Source organism: Pantherophis guttatus, chromosome 3 (genome assembly GCF_059756535.1).
Source record: "Pantherophis guttatus breed Tessera chromosome 3, ASM5975653v1, whole genome shotgun sequence".
NCBI classification, from domain to species: Eukaryota; Metazoa; Chordata; class Lepidosauria; order Squamata; family Colubridae; genus Pantherophis; species Pantherophis guttatus.
The window spans coordinates 6126392-6147274 of NC_142065.1; the positions used below are offsets into that span (position 1 = coordinate 6126392).

At 45.4% G+C, this 20883-nt stretch overlaps 1 protein-coding gene across 2 annotated transcripts in view; it reads left to right on the forward strand.

The window, feature by feature from the left end:
- LOC117654861 (tripartite motif-containing protein 54-like) overlaps positions 1 to 15451 on the forward strand; it is a 29382-nt gene extending 13931 nt beyond the window's left edge. The window contains exons 5-10 of one of the 2 annotated variants that reach the window (XM_087890994.1): positions 523 to 756; positions 2205 to 2227; positions 2322 to 2446; positions 5555 to 5823; positions 8264 to 8482; positions 12911 to 15451. In XM_087890994.1, the coding sequence (XP_087747120.1) occupies positions 523 to 756; positions 2205 to 2227; positions 2322 to 2446; positions 5555 to 5823; positions 8264 to 8482; positions 12911 to 13012 (972 nt within the window). In that variant the 3' untranslated portion in view covers positions 13013 to 15451. Of the gene's footprint in view, positions 1 to 522; positions 757 to 2204; positions 2228 to 2321; positions 2447 to 5554; positions 5824 to 8263; positions 8483 to 10391; positions 12332 to 12910 lie in introns of those variants that run through there. The other variant, XM_087890995.1, reaches the window with a different exon arrangement.
- The last annotated feature ends 5432 nt before the right edge of the window (positions 15452 to 20883 follow it).

The window sequence follows — 20883 nt, forward strand, 5'->3', positions numbered from 1 at the left end:
TAAGTGGAACCACCCCTACACCTGACCAAAGTAGTATTGTTTGGCAAACCTAACCTCGGCAACAAACCATGGTTTATTAGCCTGGTTAGACCAGTGGTGAAATGTAAAATTTGTTACTACCGGTTCTGTGGGCGTGGCTTGGTCGGGGGTAATGTGACTGGGTGGGCGTGGCCAACTTTTTTTTTTTTTTAACTTTTAAAACCATTTTTTCTACCACCTCTTCAGCTCTGACGATCCCAGCTGAGCCGCGTGATCATCAGAGGCTTTTTTTTTTTACTTTTAAAAGCATTTTTTTGGCCAAAGAGGTGGTAGAAAAAAATGCTTTTAAAAATTAAAAAAAGCCTCTGATGATTGTGTGGCTCAGCTGGGCATGGGGGGGGCAGGGATTTTTGCTACCAGTTCTCCGAACCACCTGCCGCCATCGCTACCGGATCGGGTGATCCGGTCCGAACCAGGAGCATTTCACTCCTGGGCTACACCCTCTAACCTGGATGTACCACCTGATCCTTTCTTCTTGAGCAGGCAAATTGCAAAGCTCAGAAGCGGTCGCTGTGTGAGAAGTTTGACCGCATGGGGGCAATTTTGGAAGAACGGAGGAAGATCATGCTTCAGAGGATCACGTATGAACAGGAGAGCAAGGCCCAGCATCTGAACGGGCTGAGCAAAGGATGCAGTGACCACATCGAAACTTCTTCCAAGCTGGTGGACACAGCCCTGCAATCCATGGAAGAACCTCAGATGTCCGTTTTTGTCCAGGTAAGAGCCCTTGAAAGCAGCAGTAGATACAGAGGGGGGAGGGGGGATAGAGAGAGAGAGAGATGGATGGATAGATAGACATAGCTAAATAGAGAGAGAGATGACAGTTAGAGATAGAGAGAGAGAGAGAGAGAGAGAGAGATGGATAGATAGAGATAGATAAATAGAGATGGATGGATAGATCGAGAAAGAGAGAGATGGATAAATAGAGATAAATAGATAAATAGAGAGAGAGATGACAGAGAGAGAGAGATGGATAGATAGACAGAGATAGATAAATAGAGATGGATGGATGGATGGATGGATGGATAGATCGAGAAAGAGAGAGAGATGGATTGATAGAGATAAATAGAGAGAGAGAGATGACAGATAGAGATAGATAGATAGAGATAGATAAATAGAGAGAGATGGATAGATAAATAAATAGAGATGACAGATAGAGATAGATAAATAGAGATGGATGGATGGATGGATGGATGGATGGATAGATCGAGAGAGAGAGAGAGATGGATAGTTAGAGATAAATAGAGAGATAGAGAGATAGAGAGATAGATATAGATAGACAATAGAGAGAGAGATGGATAGATATGGATAGATAAATAAAGAGAGATGGATGGATGGATGGATGGATGGATAGAGAGCGCGATGGATAGATAGAGATAAATAGAGAGATGACAGATAGAGATAGATAGATAGAAAGATAGATGAGAGAGAGAGAGATGGATAGAGATAGATAGATAGATAGATAGATAGATAGATAGATAGATAGATAGATAGATAGATAGATAGATAGATATCGATAGATCAATAGCAATAGAGAGAGATGGATGGATAATTAGAGAGAGAAATGGATGGATAGAGATTGATAGATGATAAATCGATAATTGATAGATAGAGATACAGTAGATAGCAATAAAGAGAGAGAGAGAGAGAGAGAGAGATGATAGATAGATATAGATATATAGATATAGATATATGTAGTCCTCGACTTACAACCACAATAGACCCCAACATTTCTTTGCTAAGTGAAAGATTTGTTGAGTGAGTTTGCCCCATTTTACGACTTTCCTGGCCACCGTTGTTAAGTGAATCACTGCAGTTGTTAAATTAGCCAAACTGTTGTTAAATGAATCCGACTTCCCCATGGACTTGGCTGGGGAAAATGGTCACAAAAGGGGAATCACAAAACCCCAGGACGCGGCAACTGTCCTCAATATGAGACCGAATTCGCATCCGAATTTTTATTATGTGACCACGGGAATGCTGCCACGGTCGTAAGTGTGAAAAACGGTCATAAGTCTTTTCAGTGTGGTTGGAACTTTGAACGGTCACTAAAATGAATGGTTCTATGTCAAGGATTACCTGTGTCCTTTCTCACGCTGTTTTTCTTAATGAATTTTTTTGGGAGGAATTGATCTTCTTTTTGTCTCTTTTTCCCAATATATCAGAATGCCAAAGTTCTCATCCGAAAGTGAGTATGATTTATTCTCTTATAATATCCATGGGAATCGAAAAACAAAAAAATCAAAGTTTTCCACTTGTAACTTTGTGCCTCCTCCTACCAGGATTGTGGAGATGACTGACAGCTGCCAACCAGAAGTTCTGGAACCAGGATACGACAACATGGAACACTACACGGTGGATTTCAACGCCGAGGAACGAATCCTCTATCAACTGGATTTCATTAAAGGTCATAGAATCATGGAATCATAGCGCTGGAAGTAACCCTGGAGATCTTTTAGTCCTGTGATGGAGAACCTATGGCACGCAGAGCCATATCAGTGGGCACGCAAGCTCAGCTCCTTTTTCGGGTCTTCTGGGCCCACCAGAAGTAGGAAAACAGGCTGTTTCCTGCCTCTGGATGGCCTGGGGAGGGGTGGGGAAGGCCCGTTTTTCCTTCTCACCTGGCTCCAGGGCATCTCTAGGAGTCTGGGGAGGGCAAAATCAGCCTCCCCCCCACCCCGGAGGCCCAAAATACCCGGTTTGACAACTTCTGGTGGGACCTCCCGGTGGGGTGGGGAAGGCTGTTTTGGCCCTCCCCAGACGCCCAGAGAGGCCCTGGACCCAGGTGAGAAAGAAAAATAGGCCTACCGGGCCATCATGTGCCAGGTGCGCATGCATGCGTGGGGGTGGGCACATAGAATTATGGGTGTTGGCATGCGTGCACGTGACCCCCCCTCCCCCTCCCCTTGGCACGCGATGGCAAAAAGGTTAGACATCACTGTATCTAGTTCAAGGCAGGAGTCCTTATACCATTTCAGACAAATGGCTGTCCAGTCTCTTCCTGAAAACCTCCAGTGATGGAGCACTCACAATTCTGGGAGAATAACAGAATTGGAAGGGACCTTGTAGGTCATCTAGTCCAACCCCCTGCCCGAGCAGGAGACCTTACACCATTCCTGACAGATGGCCGTCCAGTCTCTTCTTGAAAGCTTCCAGTGGTGAAGCTCCCACAGCTTCCAAAGGCAACTTCTATTCCATCGGTGGATTGCTTCTCACTGTCAGGAAATTTCTCCTTATTTCTAGGTTGAATCTCTCCTTGGTCAGTTTCCATCCATTATTCCTTGTCTGGCCTTCGGGTGCTTCGGAAAATGATTAATGGTTCATCGTTCTCAGTGATGAGAAAGCCTTTCAGGCATTAAAAATGAAAATTAAGAAGATGTAAACCACTTCAACATTTCATCCAAAGCATCTGAAGTCAGGACAAGAAGTAATAGATGGAAAGCTTATCCGAGAGAGAAGCAACCTAAAACTGAGGAGAATTTTTCTGTCAGTGAGAACCATTAATCAGTGGAACAGTTTCCCTCCAAAAGTTGTGGGGGGCTTCAACACTGGAGGTTTTCAAAAATAGAGTGGACAACCCAGAATGGTATAGGGCAGGGATGGGGAACTACATATTTCAACTATGTTATTCTGTATTCTATTTAGCCCAGTGTTTCTCAACCTTGGTAGCTTGAAGAGGGGTGGACTTCAACTCCCAGAATCCCCCAGCCAGCAGCGCTGGCTGGGGGATTCTGGGAGTTGAAGTCCACCCCTCTTCAAGCTTCCAAGGTTGAGAAACACTGATTTAGCCAATCATGGTCTCAAGGTTTGTTAAGGATATTGGTGTTGTGTTACCAACCAGCAGAGTGTATGCACAAGGAAACGTTGCTGAGAGCAATGAATAAGAGTTATGCAAACTGGTTTATCAAAAGCTTACTTTATAGTAGAAAAACAGTCTCATAGTCTTTAAACAAATTCCAAGTCTTTGCCAGTTAAATCAGTCCAGTAGTTACAGAATCTTCTTACCCAACAAACAGTAGTTGGTTAGAATGAGAAACTCACTCTGGTTCACAAACCACGATGGTAACAGATCCATCCAACGATGATTAGCAGATAGCAACTCCTCTCAATAGTAGCTTATCATATCAGCTTCATCGTCTCATCATCTCATCATCAAACTGAATACGTTACAGTACCTTGCTTAAATACTCTCACAACCAGTCATTACCTAATTACAGCATGACTCAGCATTAAAGTCACATAATACATTTACAGATTAAAGTTACAGTACACTTATATTGCCTGGACAATTAGTTAGGCTCAAACCATATCCTAACAAGGTTAATACTATTAGAAGCCCAAGAGAATAAGATTTTCCAGGCCCCAAAATATAGTAAGGTATTACTACTACGTGTATGTTTTCGGAAGGGAAATCCACATGTGTTACTGAAAGGATATCTCAAAAACCCCAAACAGCCATGTGAATCTGGGATATTGATGAATATGACAAGTAGCATGAAGTTCCATGCAACAAAGAAGCCAACATATTTGAATGTCACCCAGTGGCATTTTCAACCTGAATGACACCAATGTTGCACCCACAGGATGAGGTCAATGGAAAGAGTGAGCCTTAGGAGAAGTTCTTCGCAGAAGGATGGTTCCTTCAGCTTCCCAGGGCAACATGGTTTCATAGTTGAAGCTTGCCACATGTCAATAGAGGCCATTCTCGATCTCATGTCCCAGAGTGTTGAGAGAGCCATGGATAGCTGAGCCTCAAAGATGACTTGAAAGCAGAATCTTAGGTTAGAGGATGTGATTATCACATGCTATCCTCAACCATGAAGTCTAAGAAGATGCTCAATCATCCAGGTTGTCCCAAAGGTTCTTCTTCCAAAAGACAACTGGACTTCATTGGTTCATTTTTTTTTCTTTGAAAACATTTTGCTTCTCAGAACTGAAGAAGCTTCTGTAACTTTGCTGCTTGTATCCTTACAATTTATATTGGCTGTTTCCTAATATGATTTGATTGCTTATTTGTACCCAATGACTATCATTAAGTGTTGTACCTTATGATTCTTGATGAACGTATCTTTTCTTTTATGTACACTGAGAGCATATGCACCAAGACAAATTCCAATCACACTTGGCCAATAAAATTCTATTCTATTCTATTCTATTCTATTCTATTCTATTCTATTCTATTCGATTCGATTCGATTCGATTCTTTTCTATTCTATTCTATTCTATTCTATTCTATTCTATTCTATTCTATTCTATTCTATTCTATTCTACTCTACTCTCTACTCTATTCTTTCTACTCTACTCTACTCTTGTTCTATTCTGTTCTATTCTATTCTGTTCTATTCTATTCTATTCTATTCTATTCTATTCTATTCTATTCTATTCTATTCTATTCTATTCTATTCTAAATGTTTTGAAGGAAAAAAAATATGAACCAATGAGGTCCAGTTGCCTTTTGGAAAAAATCGCCTTTGAGACTTTGATATTCATCCCACCGGTTGTGTCTTTGTTCTAGTTGAAGACCCCGAATTGACGGCTGAAGAAGAAGGGGGCTGCGGGGAACCAGAAGACACTTTAGGAGAGACTGAACCAGAAGGTGGTGAGAGGGAAGAGGACCTCAAAGACCCTTTTGCCTTTGGAAAGGAAGACCCATGGCAAGGAATATCTCCTCTGGTCAATGGGACTCGGAATGGTGCTGCCGTTGGGGCAGGAGCTTCAACCCCAGAGCTCACTCAATCTCTAGCTGAAACCAGCCAAGAAAGTAACATATGGTGCACCCAGCAGGTAAGATCCAGATCCTGATCTCCTGATCCAGAAATCCCACTTGAAAATCTGGATGCAATCTGTTCCAACTCCACTCCATCCTCCTGGTTCTTCCTCTGTCGTCTCCTTTCTTTTTCTCCTTTTTCTCTTGGCTGAATTTAAGTTCTATGCAAAATTTCTCAGTTCTCACTCTCCGGGTTGGTTGACTTGAGGAGCATGCCTTATTCTCCTTTCTCCTGCTTTGCTCAGACACCAGCTTGAACATCATGTTAGTGGGCACCACTGAGAAAGGATTTATAGTAACGGGGAGAGGTTTAAAGGAGGAGGATGGGGATGATCAGGGGGCTAGAAATTAAGTTTTAGAAGAAGAGAGGTTTGAAGGAAGCAGATGGTTTTGACTTTGAGAATAGAAGAGTGAAGGAAATCATGATCGCCTTCTCTCTCTGTCTGTCTGTCTCTCTCTCTCTCTCTCCACCCCGCTGTATGTGTGTGTGTATACACATCCACCCAACCAACCAATCATACAAAGAAACATCCATCCATCCATCCAACCAACCAACCAACCATACATACATACATACATACATTCAATCACCCATCCATCTTCCATCCATCCAAACAAACAAACATCCATCCATCCAACCAACCAACCAACCAACCAACCAACCATACATACATAGAAACATACAATCACCCATCCACCCATCCTCCATCCATCCATCCAAACAAACATCCAAACAAACAAACAAAAAAACATTCATCTGTTCATTCGTCTGTCCATCCGTCCGTTTGTTCATCCAACTAATCAACTAAACCAACCAACCAGCCAACCAACATCCATCCATCCATCCATCCAACCAACCAACCATATACACATTCAATCACCCATCCATCCATCTTACATCCATCCATCCAAACAAACATCCATCCATCCATCCATCCAACCAACCAACCAACCAACCAACCAACCAACCAACCAACCAACCATACATACATAGAAACATACAATCACCCATCCTCCATCCATCCATCCAAACAAACATCCAAACAAACAAACAAAACAACATTCATCTGTTCATCCGTCTGTCCATCCGTCCTTTTGTTCATCCAACTAATCAACTAATCAACCAACCAACCAGCCAACCAACATCCATCCATCCATCCATCCAACCAACCAACCAACCAACCAACCAACCATATACACATTCAATCACCCATCCATCCATCTTCCATCCATCCATCCATCCAAACAAACATCCATCCATCCATCCATCCATCCATCCGTCCAACCAACCAACCAACCAACCATATATACATACATAGAAACATACAATCACCCATCCAGCCATCCTCCAGCCATCCAGCCATCCAAACAAACAAGCATACATACATACAATCACCCATCCATCCATCATCTATCCATCCATCCATCCAAACAAACAAACATCCATACAAACAAACAAAAAACATTCATCTGTTCATCCATCTGTCCTTCCGTTCATCCAACTAATCAACCAACCAACCAACCAACCAACCAACCAACATCCATCCATCCGTCCATCCATCCGTCCAATTATACAAACAAACATCCATCCGTCCGTCCATCCATCCGTCCAATTATACAAACAAACAAACGTCCATCCATCCAACCAACCAACCAACCATACATACATACAATCACCCATCCATCCATCCATCCATCCATCCATCCATCCATCCAAACAAACATCCATCCATCCATCCATCCATCCATCCATCCATCCATCCAAACAAACACACAAACAAACAGCCTACCACATTTATATGGTCACCCCTCTCTCAGAAGTGACTCTGGTAGTTTACTACTCTCCAAACACCTGAAAAATAGTTTCAAAGAAGAAGCTGAGGACACAGAATAATCAGTTCAGTAATCAGGTTAAGCATGAATGGTTTTTTTGTGTTGGTATGTTAGTTAGGTTCTCATATGCTCAATGACTCTTATACCCACAACTTTCAAATTCCTGATGCAGGTAGTCCTTGGCTCACAACCATACCTGGAACGAGAATTTTTGTTGCTCAGCAAGGCAACAGTGTTAGTCGCACCCAATAACAGATGGTTCTTTCCCTTGAGTTCCTTATTAGAATCAAGATTTTATTGTAAGGTAGCTTGTTTTGAGAGACATGTTAAGTGAGCGCTAGTGATTTGCTAGGATTTAAGTTCAATGTGGTGTGGTATACACCCAGTTAAGAAGTGTCTTAGAAACTCTACACTCTTTCTACAAGGAAATGGGTAGATTGATATCTTCAATGCCCCCAAACTGGATTTATTTTCAAACAAATCTATCGTGGATTGATTTATGCCAGGTAATCCGATATAGAAATGGGCCCAAAGCTACCACAACATTCTCAAATCCAAGATTTTGTTGAATATCCAGATTTATACTCCCTTTTTTTTCATCTTCTGGATATTCATATATTTTAGGGTCAGCTGGATGGAGGACTCCAGGTGACTGATTCACCTCTGCCTGAGGGTGACCTAGCAGATAATGGACCTATTCAAAGCATGGAGCAATCTCCTGGAGAAGATTTCAGCACCACGGAGAGCTCAGCAGAGAACGGAGAGGGTGGTGGCCAGGAAAGCCACCATGAACCTGAAGGAGAACATGTCCTCCTACACGGAATGGCTTCAACCACCAGTCAGGTATGGTACCACATTAGCCATTGAGGTTCCTCTGAGCATGAAGTCAAGTCACGACCCCCCAAAGATTTCTGGGCCCGTGAAAATTTGTATACATTGAAGCTTCTTGGATGAGAAGCAAAATGTTTTCAAGGAAAAAAAATACTCAAGAAAATCCAGTTGCTTTTGAAAAATCACCTTTGGGGCAACCATGACCTGGACGATCGAGAATCTCCATGGACCTACAGTACAGGTAGTGCTTGATTTATGGCCACAATTTTAGGTCATAAATCAATTTCGCAGGTTGTAGAAGTCACTCCCCTCCGGCTGCTGTGGGTAACCCTGGGATACAGCCTTGAGAGAGAGAAGCATGGAATGTGCATCTGTCTTTGGCTGCCGTGCCGTTTCACGGGTTTCCCATCCCCACTGGCCTATGGCAACTCGAGGACAGGCCAGGGATGCTTTGCGAGTTGACACCTATACCTTTTCAGACAAATGGTTGTCCAATAGAAAGAGGAGGAGTTACTTAGTTTTGAGAAAGAAGAAAACCTAAAAAATTCAGCATTTCTTTCATCTTATAAATCTTATACAATTTCTTATGTAGATCAAAATAGAGCCAGTTTGATTCTAGTGATTACGGCACCAGGCTAGAAAGTGGGAGACCATGAGTTCTAATCCTGCCTTAACCATGAAAGTCGGCTGGGTGACTTTGGGTCAATCACCAGTAGGCAGTGAGTTCTAGTCCCGCCTTAGGCATGAAAGCCCTCTGGGTGACTTTGAGCCAATCCCCGTCTCACAGTTCAATAACCCACCTCGCAGGGTTGTTGTTGTGGATAAACTAGAAAGAGGAATGTGTTTGTCACCTCACGGTTAGATTATTGCAACGCGCTCTACATGGGGCTGCCCTTGAAGAGTGTTCGGAGACTACAGTTGGTCCAGAATGCAGCCGCACGAGCTGTCATGGGTGCACCTAGGTACACCCACATTACACCAATTCTCCGCGAGCTGCACTGGCTCCCTATTGATCTCCGGTCACAATTCAAGGTGTTGTTATTACCTTTAAAGCCCTACATGGCTCAGGGCCAGGGTATCTTCGAGACCGCCTTCTACCGTATAGCTCCCAGCGACCGGTAAGATCCCATGGAGTCGGTCTCCTCCGGGTCCCGTCAGCTAAACAATGCCGGCTGGCGGGCCCACAGGGGAGGGCCTTCTCTGTGGCTGCCCCGGCTCTCTGGAACCAGTTACCTCCTGAGGTCCAGACCATCCCCACCCTATTGGCCTTGCGGAAAGCGGTGAAGACCTGACTCTTCCAGCAGGCCTGGGGCCGTTGATCTCGCTCTTGTGATCTGGCGAGATCCGGCCATGAATGGTGTGAATGGGTTTTAATTGTTTTTAATGTTTTTAATTTTTAAATGTTTTTTATAATGATTTTAAATGCATTGTGAGCCGCCCTGAGTCTTCGGAGAGGGGCGGCATACAAATTGAATTAATATCATTATTATTGGTTAATCTTTAGTGAGATTCACAGCCTTTGAGGCTGGTTAATAGCTCAGCAGCTCGAGTCCTAACCAAGGACCTAGGAACTGTTAAGGTATCTTCGGAGGATGTAAGCTGTTCCGAGTAAGGTGGTTTTTTTGTAGAGTCAAAATGTTCAAGTCCGGCAAATTTAAAAAAATAATGGCGGGGTTGAAATAAATAAAAGTAACTAAATTAGTAAAAATTTAAAATTGTCTTGATGCAGTTTGGTATAAGATGTGATAGAGATAAACTGAAAGATTTATTTATTTATTTATTTATTTAATTTTTATACCGCCTTTCTCCCGAAGGACTCAGGGCGGTGAACAGTTAAAATAACATACATATAAAATATGAATATAAGATTTAAAAAAAATCAGCCACAGCGGTGATTTTAGAAGACTCTTTATTGGTGTAGGGAATTATAACAGAAAGCCTCCAGACGTACCTTAAAGGCAGGCAGAGCTCTGATCGCATCATGATGATTGGCATTTTGACTTTTTAAGACTATACCCTGAGGTACGTACCCCATTCTCCATTCTCATCCCAAAGCAGCTGGAGACGTCTCTGTAGAATTGGTTGCAATGAGTCATCAGGATGAGTAATTAAGGATATCAGCCAGGAATTAACCTGGCTCTCTTCTAAAGATGTAGGTTTATTAATACGACTTCTTCTACATGGTAGCAGTCTTCCAATATCTGAGGGGTTCCCACAAAGAAGAGGGGGGGGGGTCAACTTATTGTCCAAAGCCCCTGAAGGCACGACAAGAAGCAACGGATGGAAACTATTCAAGGAGAGAAGCAACCTGGAATTAAGGAGAAACTTCCCGACAGGGAGAAAAATTAACCAGTGGAACAACTGGCCACTAGAAATTGTGGGTGCTCCAACACTGGAGGTTTTTATGAAGAGACTTTTTACGACAGTCAGTTGCCTGAAATAGTACAGGTAGTCCTTGACTTATGGCCACAATAGAGCCCAAAATTTCTGTTCTTCAGAAATGAGGCATTTGTTAAGTGAGTTTGCTCCATTTTACGACCTTTCTTGCCACACTTGTTAAGTGAATCACGACGTTTGCTAAGTTAATTTCACAACTGTTCAGGGAATCTGGCTTCCCCATGGATTTTGCTCATCAAAAGGTCGCAAAATGTGATCACCTGACCTTGGGACACAGTAACGGTCATAAGTATGAGCTAGTTGCCAAGCGCCTGAATTTTTGGTCACACGAGCATGGGGATTCTGCAGAGGTCGTAAGTGTGAAAAATGGTCATAACTCACTTTTTTTTCCCAGTGCCTTGTAAGTTCCTGTATAGGCAGCGGTGGGATTCAGCCAGTTTGCACCTATTCGGGAGAACCGGTTGTTAACTTTCTAAGCAGTTCCAAGAACCGGTTGTTGAAATAAATCTTATTTTGTTTTTTTCCACTTTACAGGGCTAATCCTGTAAGGAAGGCAGGAAGGAAACATTCTGGTGTTATTTCTAGCCTAATCTTTATTGCCCTGCTTACAGAAACTGCCTCTCCAGTTAACCCTTACTACATTGTAACAGCTAAGGTGAAGCGCCCATCGACGTGAGTGATGTTGAGTTGGCTATGCCCACATGGTCACATGACCACTGAGCCACGCCTACCCACCTGGTCATTAGGGCAGAGAACCGGTTGTTAAATTATTTGAATCCCACCACTGTGTATAGGCTCTCCTGTTTGAGCAGGGGGTTAGACTGGAAGAACTCCAAAGTCCCTTCCAACTTTGTTATTGCAATTTCAGAGAGCACCATGGATTCTACAATCCTCTTCCTCCTCCCCATCCTCCCGCTCCCCCAATTCCTCCTCCTCCAACTCCTCCTCCCTCTCAACTCCTCCTCCCTTTCACTCTGCAAACCCACTCCCTTGTAGCACTGATGACGTTACCTAGTTGGGTCCAGAAACGTCTGCAAAAAAAACACCAAGCTGAGAGAGCACACGGACTCTACAATCCTCCTCCTCGTCCTCCCTTTCTCCTTCCCTCTGCAAACACACTCCCTTGTAGCCAGTGTGGGTTCTACTTACCTTTACTAGCAGTTTACAACGGGATCACGCATCCCGATCGCGCATGCACAGATTGCCGATGAAGACATCCGGGGCGGGGGGCAGAGCCTCCCACCGGTTTTACTACCGGTTCTTGTGAACTGGTCCGAACCGGGGGCAACCCACCACTGCTTGTAGCACTGATGATGTTACCTAGTTGGGTCATGAAACGTCTGCAAGAAAACTACCAAGCTCAACCCTGAGCTACTCTCTTCCATCGGGAAGCTTAGTACGTTATGCAGTTGTAGTTACTAGACTTTTACTTGACCTGGTACACTGTGTGACAGGGGTGAAATGTAAAATTTGTTACTACCAGTTCTGTGGGCGTGGCTTGGTGCGGGGGGGGGGTAATGTGACTGGGTGGGCATGGCCAACTTTTTTTTTTTTTAACTTTTCAAAGCATTTTTTCTAATGCTTTGAAAAGCCTCTGCCGATCAGGCAACTCAGCTGGGATCGTCAGAGACCTTTCAAAGCGTTTTTTTTACCACCTCTTCGGCCAAGAGGTTGCAGAAAAAAACGCTTTGAAAAGCCTCTGATGATCCCAGCTGAACCGCGCGATCATCAGAGCCTTTTTTTTTTACTTTTAAAAGCATTTTTTTGTCGGAAGAGGTTGTAGAAAAAATGCTTTTAAAAATAAAGTTAAAAAAAAGCCTCTGATGATTGTGCGGCTCAGCTGGGCATGGGGGGTGGGCAGGGATTTTTGCTACCAGTTCTCCAAACCACCCACCGCCATCGCTATCGGATCAGGTGATCCGGTCCGAACTGGAAGCATTTCACCCCTGCTGTGTGAGCTTAAGTCTAGATCTTCTTGTTTCCATCCTTATGTATGGAAGCCATTTTTGATTCTCCCAGCCTTTCTGTTTTTTTTCCCCCCAGGCTTCTGCCTCCAGTCCCACAGCTGATCGATGGAGAAGTGAGGACTTCGCGGAACCTCTGCTTAGCAGCTGCTTCAACCCCACCCTTTGGCTCCATGATTAAGACAAGTTGGTTGACACTTTTTTCTGCTCTGCAAAGCATCCCAAATTTCTAGCAGAGTTTGGAACCTCGTCATCCAGTCAGTTCTTCCCGTCGGAGAGACAAGAACCTCAGTTACAGATAGTTCTCGACTTTATGACCACAATTGAGCCATAATTTATGTTGCTAAGCGAGACGTTTGTTGTTAAGTGAACCTTGCCCCATTTTACGACCGTTCCTTGCCACAGTTGTTAAGCGAATTGCTGCAATTGTGAAGTGAGTAACCCAGTGGTTAAGAAGTGAATCTGGCTTCCTCCATCGTTTATGCTTGTCGGACGCCAGTTGGGAAGGTCACAACTGGTGATTTTGTGACAGTCACTAAATGAATGTTGTAAGTCGAGGATTACCTGTAGTAATAGATTGTTAAAGCCTATACCCGTGATGGCGAACCTATGGCAAGCGTGCCACAGGTGGCAGGTGTAGCCATATCAGTGGGCACGTGATCAGGCCGTTTTTGGCCTCCGGAGGGGTGGGGAAGGCCGTTTTCTCCCTCCACAGACTCCTAGAAAGGCTCTGGAGGCGGGGACAGCAAAAAACGGGACTTCCGGTCCCACCGGAAGTTGGCAAATGGGCTGTTTCCAGCCTCTGGAGGGCCTCGGGGGCAGGGGGGAAGGCTGTTTTCTCCCTCCACAGACTCCTAGAAAGGCTCTGGAGGCTGGGGACAGCAAAAAACGGGATTTCCAGTCCCACCGGAAGTTGGCAAATGGGCTGTTTCCAGCCTCTGGAGGGCCTCGGGGGCGGGGGGGAAGGCTGTTTTCGCCCTCCCCAGACTCCTAGAAAGGCTCTGGAGGCGGGGACAGCAAAAAACGGGACTTCCGGTCCCACCGGAAGTTGGCAAATGGGCTGTTTCCAGCCTCTGGAGGGCCTCGGGGGCGGGGGGAAGGCCGTTTTCTCCCTCCACAGACTCCTAGAAAGGCTCTGGAGGCGGGGACAGCAAAAAACGGGATTTCCAGTCCCACCGGAAGTTGGCAAATGGGCTGTTTCCAGCCTCTGGAGGGCCTCGGGGGCGGGGGGGAAGGCTGTTTTCGCCCTCCCCAGACTCCTAGAAAGGCTCTGGAGGCGGGGACAGCAAAAAACGGGACTTCCGGTCCCACCGGAAGTTGGCAAATGGGCTGTTTCCAGCCTCCGGAGGGCCTCGGGGGCGGGGGGGAAGGCTGTTTTTGCCCTCCCCAGACTCCTAGAAAGGCTCTGGAGGCTGGGGACAGCAAAAAACGGGATTTCCAGTCCCACCGGAAGTTGGCAAATGGGCTGTTTCCAGCCTCTGGAGGGCCTCGGGGGCAGGGGGGAAGGTTGTTTTCGCCCTCCCCAGACTCCTAGAAAGGCTCTGGAGGCTGGGGAGAGCGAAAAAACAGGCCTACCGTGCCATTGCGTGCCAGGAGCGGGGGTCGCACACGCATGTGCGGGGGCAAGGCGCATAGAATTATGGATGTGGGCATGCGTGTGTGCAACAGCCCTCCACCCCCACACTTTTGGCACGCGATGGCAAAATGGTTAGCCATCAGTGGCCTATACAGAGTGATGGTTAGCTTCTTGAGGGGCTGCCCCAGAGAGGAAGGGATCAAGCTGTTTTCCAAAGCACCCGAAGGCCAGACAAGGAATAATGGATGGAAAGTGACCAAAGAGAGATTCAACCTACAAATGAGGAGGAACTTTTTGACAGTTGAGAACAATCAACCCATGGAACAGAAGTTGCCTTCGGAAGTTGTGGAGCTTCATCTCTTGAGACTTTCAAGAAAAGATTGGACTGCCATTTGTCAGAAATGGTGTAGGGCCGTGATGGCGAACCTATGGCACGGGTGCCACAGGTGGCACGCAGAGCCATATCTGTGGGCACGCGAGCGTTGCCCTAGCTTAGTTCCAAGACGCATGCACGCACCAGCCACCTGATTTTCAGCCCTTCCGGGCCCACCGGAAGTCAGGAAACGGGCTGTTTCCGGCCTCTGGAGGGCCTCCGGGGGGGGTGGGAAGGCAGTTTTCACCCTCCCCAGGCTCCTAGAAAGCCTCTGGAGCCTGGGGAGGGCAAAAAACGAGTCTTCCGGGCCCACTGTGCCATCGCATGCCAAAAAAAGGGGAAGCACAGCGGGTTACACGCGCATGTGCTGGGCGCATTGAATAATGGGTGTGGGCACGCACGTACGCAAACCCCCCGCACTCCCCCACTTTTGGCATACGACGGCAAAAAGGTTAGCCATCACTGGTGTAGGGTCTCGTACTTGAGCGGAGGGTTGGACTAGATGACCTAAAAAGTCCCTTCCAACTCTGTTAATCTGTTAAAATCTGCTTGAATGATTGAATCAGGAAGAAATTCCCTTTGTGATCCTTGCTTCTGCCAGGCCAGGCCTATATCTTAACCCCAGTTTTAGAAAAGAGACAATGATTAAAATAAAGTTTATTGAGTACACTTTACACGTCCATTTCTTAAAGCAAGCAGTGGCTTTAATCCATTTGGGAGGAAATACGTACTACGGAAGTGAACAATTCCTACGCAACTTAGCGAATCTGGATTGCGAACACCAAGCAACTGAGTTATCGCTGATACACTAAACACATAAGTGCAGGTGCGCGCACATCGAGACATCTTGCGGTGATCTCACACTTGTGAGCTCAAAGCTGACGAGAGTTTACGAGACTTATGTCGGACAGAATTCAAGAATGACTACACCCCAAATGTTATGGCCTCAAGATTAATAATCCTGTTTTGTTATGTTCTAGAAATGGTTGCTGATTTTTAAAGCTTATTTGTTGTTGTTTTGGGGGCATTTTTTGCAAAAGAATAGGTAAAGGTAAAGGTTTCCTTTGCACATATGTGCTAGTTGTTCCCGACTCGAGGGGGTGGTGCTCATCTCCGTTTCAAAGCCGAGGAGCCAGCGCTGTCCAAAGACGTCTCGGTGGTCATGTGGCCGGAATAACTCAATGCCAAAGGCGCACGGAACGCTGTTACCTTCCCACCAAAGGGGGTCCCTATTTTTCTACTTGCATTTTTTACGTGCTTTCGAACTGCTAGGTTGGCAGAAGCTAGAACAAGGAACAGGAGCTCACCCCGTTACACGGCACTAGGGATTTGAACCGCCTTTCGATCGACAAGCTCAGCGTCTTAGCCACTGAGCCACTACTTCCCTTTTTGCAAAAGAATATATATATTTTAATATATGTACAATATATTTAATATATATACAATATTGCATCTGAGTTTCAGATAGATAGATAAATGATTGATAGGTAGGTAGGAAGATGACAGAGAGAGAGAGAGAGAGAGAGAGATGATAGAGATATATAAATTTTAATTCTCTGGACCATATTCAAATCCTTGGGAGAAACCAGAGGAAGGAAGCTGTGGATTTTCAGGGTTTCCAGAAGTATCTGGAATATATGACCATAACAAAAAAAATTAAGCTGTGTGTTGTGATCTTCTTGTGCAAACGGTGTGATAGCATGGCATCTGACACAATTACTGAAATTGTGTCTGGTCTATCAAAGAAAAGGATTGGGGAGGACACCACAGCATCTTCTAATTTAGGCAGTCCTCGAACTTACGACCACAAAAGAGCCCCAAACTTCTGTTGCTAAGCGAGATGGTTGTTAACTGAGTTTCCCCCCCATTTTATGACCTTTCTTGCCCCATCTGTTAAGTGAATCACTGCAGCTGTTAAGTTAGTACCGTAACATGATGGTTAAGTGAATTTGGCTTCCCCATGGACTTTCCTTGTTAGGAGGTCGCAAACAGGGATCACGTGACCCTGGGACTCTGCGACGGTCATAAATATGAGTCATTTGCCAAGCATCTGAATTTTGATCACGTGACCATGGGGATGCTGCAACGGTCATGTGGAAAAGGGTCATAAGTCACATTTAAATAGGAGCCAGCCATGTGCTGCAGCTGCCAAAAAAGCCAACACAGTTCTAGGCTGCATCAACAGAGGGACAGAATCAAGATCAGGTGAAGTGTTAATACCACTTTATAAGGCCTTGGTAAGGCCACACTTGGAATCCTGCATCCAGTTTTGGTCGCCACGATGTAAAAAAGATGTGGAGACTCTAGAAAGAGTGCAGAGAAGAGCCACAAAGAGGATTGGGGGACTGGAGGCTAAAACCTATGAAGAACGGTTGCAGGAACTGGGTATGTCTAGTTTAATGACAAGAAGGACCAGGGGAGACATGATAGCATCTTCCAATATCTCAGGGGCTGCCCCAAAGAAGAGGGAGTCAAGCTATTCTCCAAACCACCTGAAGGCAGGACAAGAAGCAACGGATGGAAACTAATCAAGGAGAGAAGCAACCTAGAACTCAGGAGAGATTTCCTGACAGTGAGGATAATTAACCAGTGGAACAACTTGCCTCCAGAAGTTGTAAATGCTCCAACACTGGAAATTTTTAAGAAGATGTTGGACAGCCATTTGTCTGAAATGGTATATAGAGTTTCCTGCTTGAGCAAGGGGTTGGACTAGAAGACCTCCAAGGTCCCTTCCAACTCTGTTATTCTATATTGATGTTCTATAGTGAACTTATTTATTTATTTATTTATTTATTTGATTTTTATGCCGCCCTTCTCCAGCAGGACTCAGGGCGGTGAACAGACAAGGTAAAACATAACATACAAAATGTAAAAACAGTTTAAAAGATATTAAATGATTTCAGCCCACAATTTAAAACAGTCCAATTAAAATCAATTCCAAATTAAAACCAAAAGGATGGGATCAAGCCAGGCCGGCTAGATGAAATAAATAGGTTTTCAGGGCCCGACGAAAAATCCAGAGGTCTGTTATTGTACGTATCTCTGGGGGCAAATCGTTCCAGAGGGCAGGTGCCGCCACAGAGAAGGCTCTCCCCCTGGGGGTCGCCAGCCGACATTGTCTGGTCGACGGCACCCTGAGGAGTCCTTCTCTGTGGGAGCGTACTGGCCGGTGGGAGGCTATTGGTGGCAGAAGACGGTCTCGTAGATACCCCGGCCCTAAGCCATGGAGCGCTTTAAAGGTGGTCACCAACACCTTGAAGCACACCCAGAAGACCACCGGAAGCCAGCTTCCTTCCTTCCTTCCTTCCTTCCTTCCTTCCTTCCTTCCTTCCTTCCTTCCTTCCTTCCTCCTTCCTTTGTCCGTACCTTCCTTTCTTTCTTCCTGTTTCATTCCTTTGTCTCATCTTCCTTCCATCCTTCCTTCCTTCTTTTCATTCCTTTGTCTCATCTTCCTTCCTTCCTTCTTTTCTTCCTCCTCCTTTCCTTCCAACATCCCTTCCTTTCTTTCATTCCTTTGTCTCATCTTCCTTCCTTCCTTCCTTTCCTTTCTCTCATCTTCCTTCCTTTCTTCCTCCTTCCTTCCTACATACCTTCCTTTCTTTCTTCCTTTGTCTCATCTTCCTTCCTTCCTTCCTTCCTTTTTTCATTCCTTTCTCTCATCCTTCCTCCCTCCCTCCTTCCTTTCTTCCTCCTTCTTTTCTTCCTACATCCCTTCCTTCCTTTCTTCCTTCCTTCCTTTCATTCCTTTGTCTCATCTTTCTTCCTTCCTTCCTTCCTTCCTTCCTTTCTTTCTTTCTTCCTATTTCATTTCTTTGTCTCATCTTCCTTCCATCCTTCCTTCCTTCCTTTTTCTCATCCTTCCTTCCTTCTTCCTTCCTTCCTCCTTCTTTCCTTCCTACATCCCTTCCTTTCTTTCTCCCTATTTTTCATTTCTTTGTCTCATCTTCCTTCCTCCCTCCCTCCCTCCCTCCCTCCACATCAAACTTTGTCCCTCCCTGATCTGGCTGGGGAATTCTGGGGGTTGAAGTCCAGACGCCTTCAAGTTGCCACAGTTGAGAAAATTGCTCTGAAGCGAGACCAGACATTGTAACCTTTATAGATAGTCCTCGACTTACACAACCGCTCATTTAGGGACCCTTCGAATTTACAACCGGCGCTGACAAAAGTCACTCACAACCCATCCTCCCCCTTAACACCCATCACAGCGTCCTCATGGCCACATGGCCAAAATTCAGGGGCTTGGCAATTGGCGTACATGGATGAATGTTGCAGAGTCCCTTTTGCAACCTTCGTGTCAGGTTTCAATCCTATCTCAAAATAAATGAATTTCCAAACTGCCGATCTTTAAGGAAATTTTCTCTTTATTCGAGCACAGCGATCTGATCCTGGCTCTTTCGCAGTCAGTACTGACCTTTGCCCCCCAATCCCTCCCTTTCCGATCCCCAATTCTCTGCTTCTCATTGGCTATCTTCCAAATCACTTTCCTGATTCCTTCATCGTCAGATCACAGGAATGTCTCCCTCCTCTCCCATCTCCGAGGAGACAGAATCTTCAAAGGGATTTAGTAGGCAAAAGTTCAGGCTTCTCTTCCCTTTATTATATGTCAGTGCTGGGACGCTGACACTTCGACAAGCACTATCAATAGGAGAAGCCGGTTTTGCTTTACGACCGCACGGTTCACTTAACAACTGCATGGATTCACTTAACAACGGTGGCAAAAAAAAAGTAGTAAAATCAGGCCCGACTCATTAACAACGGCTTCGCTCAACGATGGAAATGTCAGCCCCAACTGTGATCATTGGTTGAGGACTACCTATGTGAAAATGACACACAGATCTCTACAAAATGCAGAGTTATAAAATGATCCATTGGACTACGGATAACTGCCATCTCCCCCTGCCCCGGCCCTCCCTCCCTCCCTCATTTGCCTAAATTATGCAGCAGTATTTTATTATTCCGTGCCTGCTGAGCCATTTTTTCTTCTCGAGCCATTTGCAGGAACTCTCGGAGAAGGTGAAAAGTTAAGTCTAAGGAATTAGGGCGTCTGTCTCGTCTTTTGTTGGAGAAGGCTGATCTTGCAGCTCTCTGTGGCTGGGATGGGTCCCCTGTGGGTGGGCAGGATCTGGGAGAGCTTGATTCTAGGAAGATCCCCTCTCCGGAGCTGGACATTGGTCCCAAAGGTGGGTCTCTCCAGGCCGAGGGACTCAGCCACACCGGCTGCCAACCCACGTCATTGATCGGCAGCAACTGGGCCAGCGGGAGGCAGGATGTCCGTGGGAGAAACAGCAGAAGGACGAGAAGCCCAGCAGAAATCTTGAAGGCCATCCCCAAACCCTAGGACAGAATCCAGCGATTACTCTGGGAAAAATTATCCTGGTTTCAACAGGCTTCAAAGCATCTAACAGCAGGAATAGCATTTAAGGGGGGTTTAACATCCGGCTAGTAATTCAGGTAAGAATGTTGCCCATTACAGGTTTGAAAATAACAATGGGTGAGCTCCATATATGGCTATTTCAATGCTCCTTTAACTTATGAATATGGTCAAAACTCTACCTTTTGAGAGCTGATTAAACAGGTTGCCTCCACAAGGATAGATAATCCTCCTGTCCTTCCTTCCTTCCTTCCTTCCTTCCTTCCTTCCTTCCTTCCTTCCTTTCCTTCCTTCCTTCCTTCCCATCAAACTTCCTCCCTCCCTCCCTCCCTTTCTCCCTCCCTTCCTATATTTCATTCTTTTCTCTCACCTTCCTTCCTCCCTCCCTCCTTCCCTCCCTCTTTCTTTCTTTCATCCTTCCTTCCCCTACCTATCAATTCTTTCTCTCATCTTCCTCCCTCCCTCCCTCCCTCTTTCTTTTCTCTTTCTTCCTTTCTTCCTCCCTCCCTCCCTTTCTTTCTTCCTTCCTTCCTTCCTTTTTCCCTCCCTCCCTCCCTCCCTCCTTCCCTCCCTCTTTCTTTTTTCCTTCGTTCCTTCTTTTCTTTCTCCCTATCTAATTTTTCATCTTCCTCCTTCCCTCCCTTCCTTCCATCTTTCATTCCTTTCTCTCATCTTCCTTCCTTCCTTCCTTTCCCCTCCCATTCTCTCTCTCCTTCCTTCCTTCCATCTTTC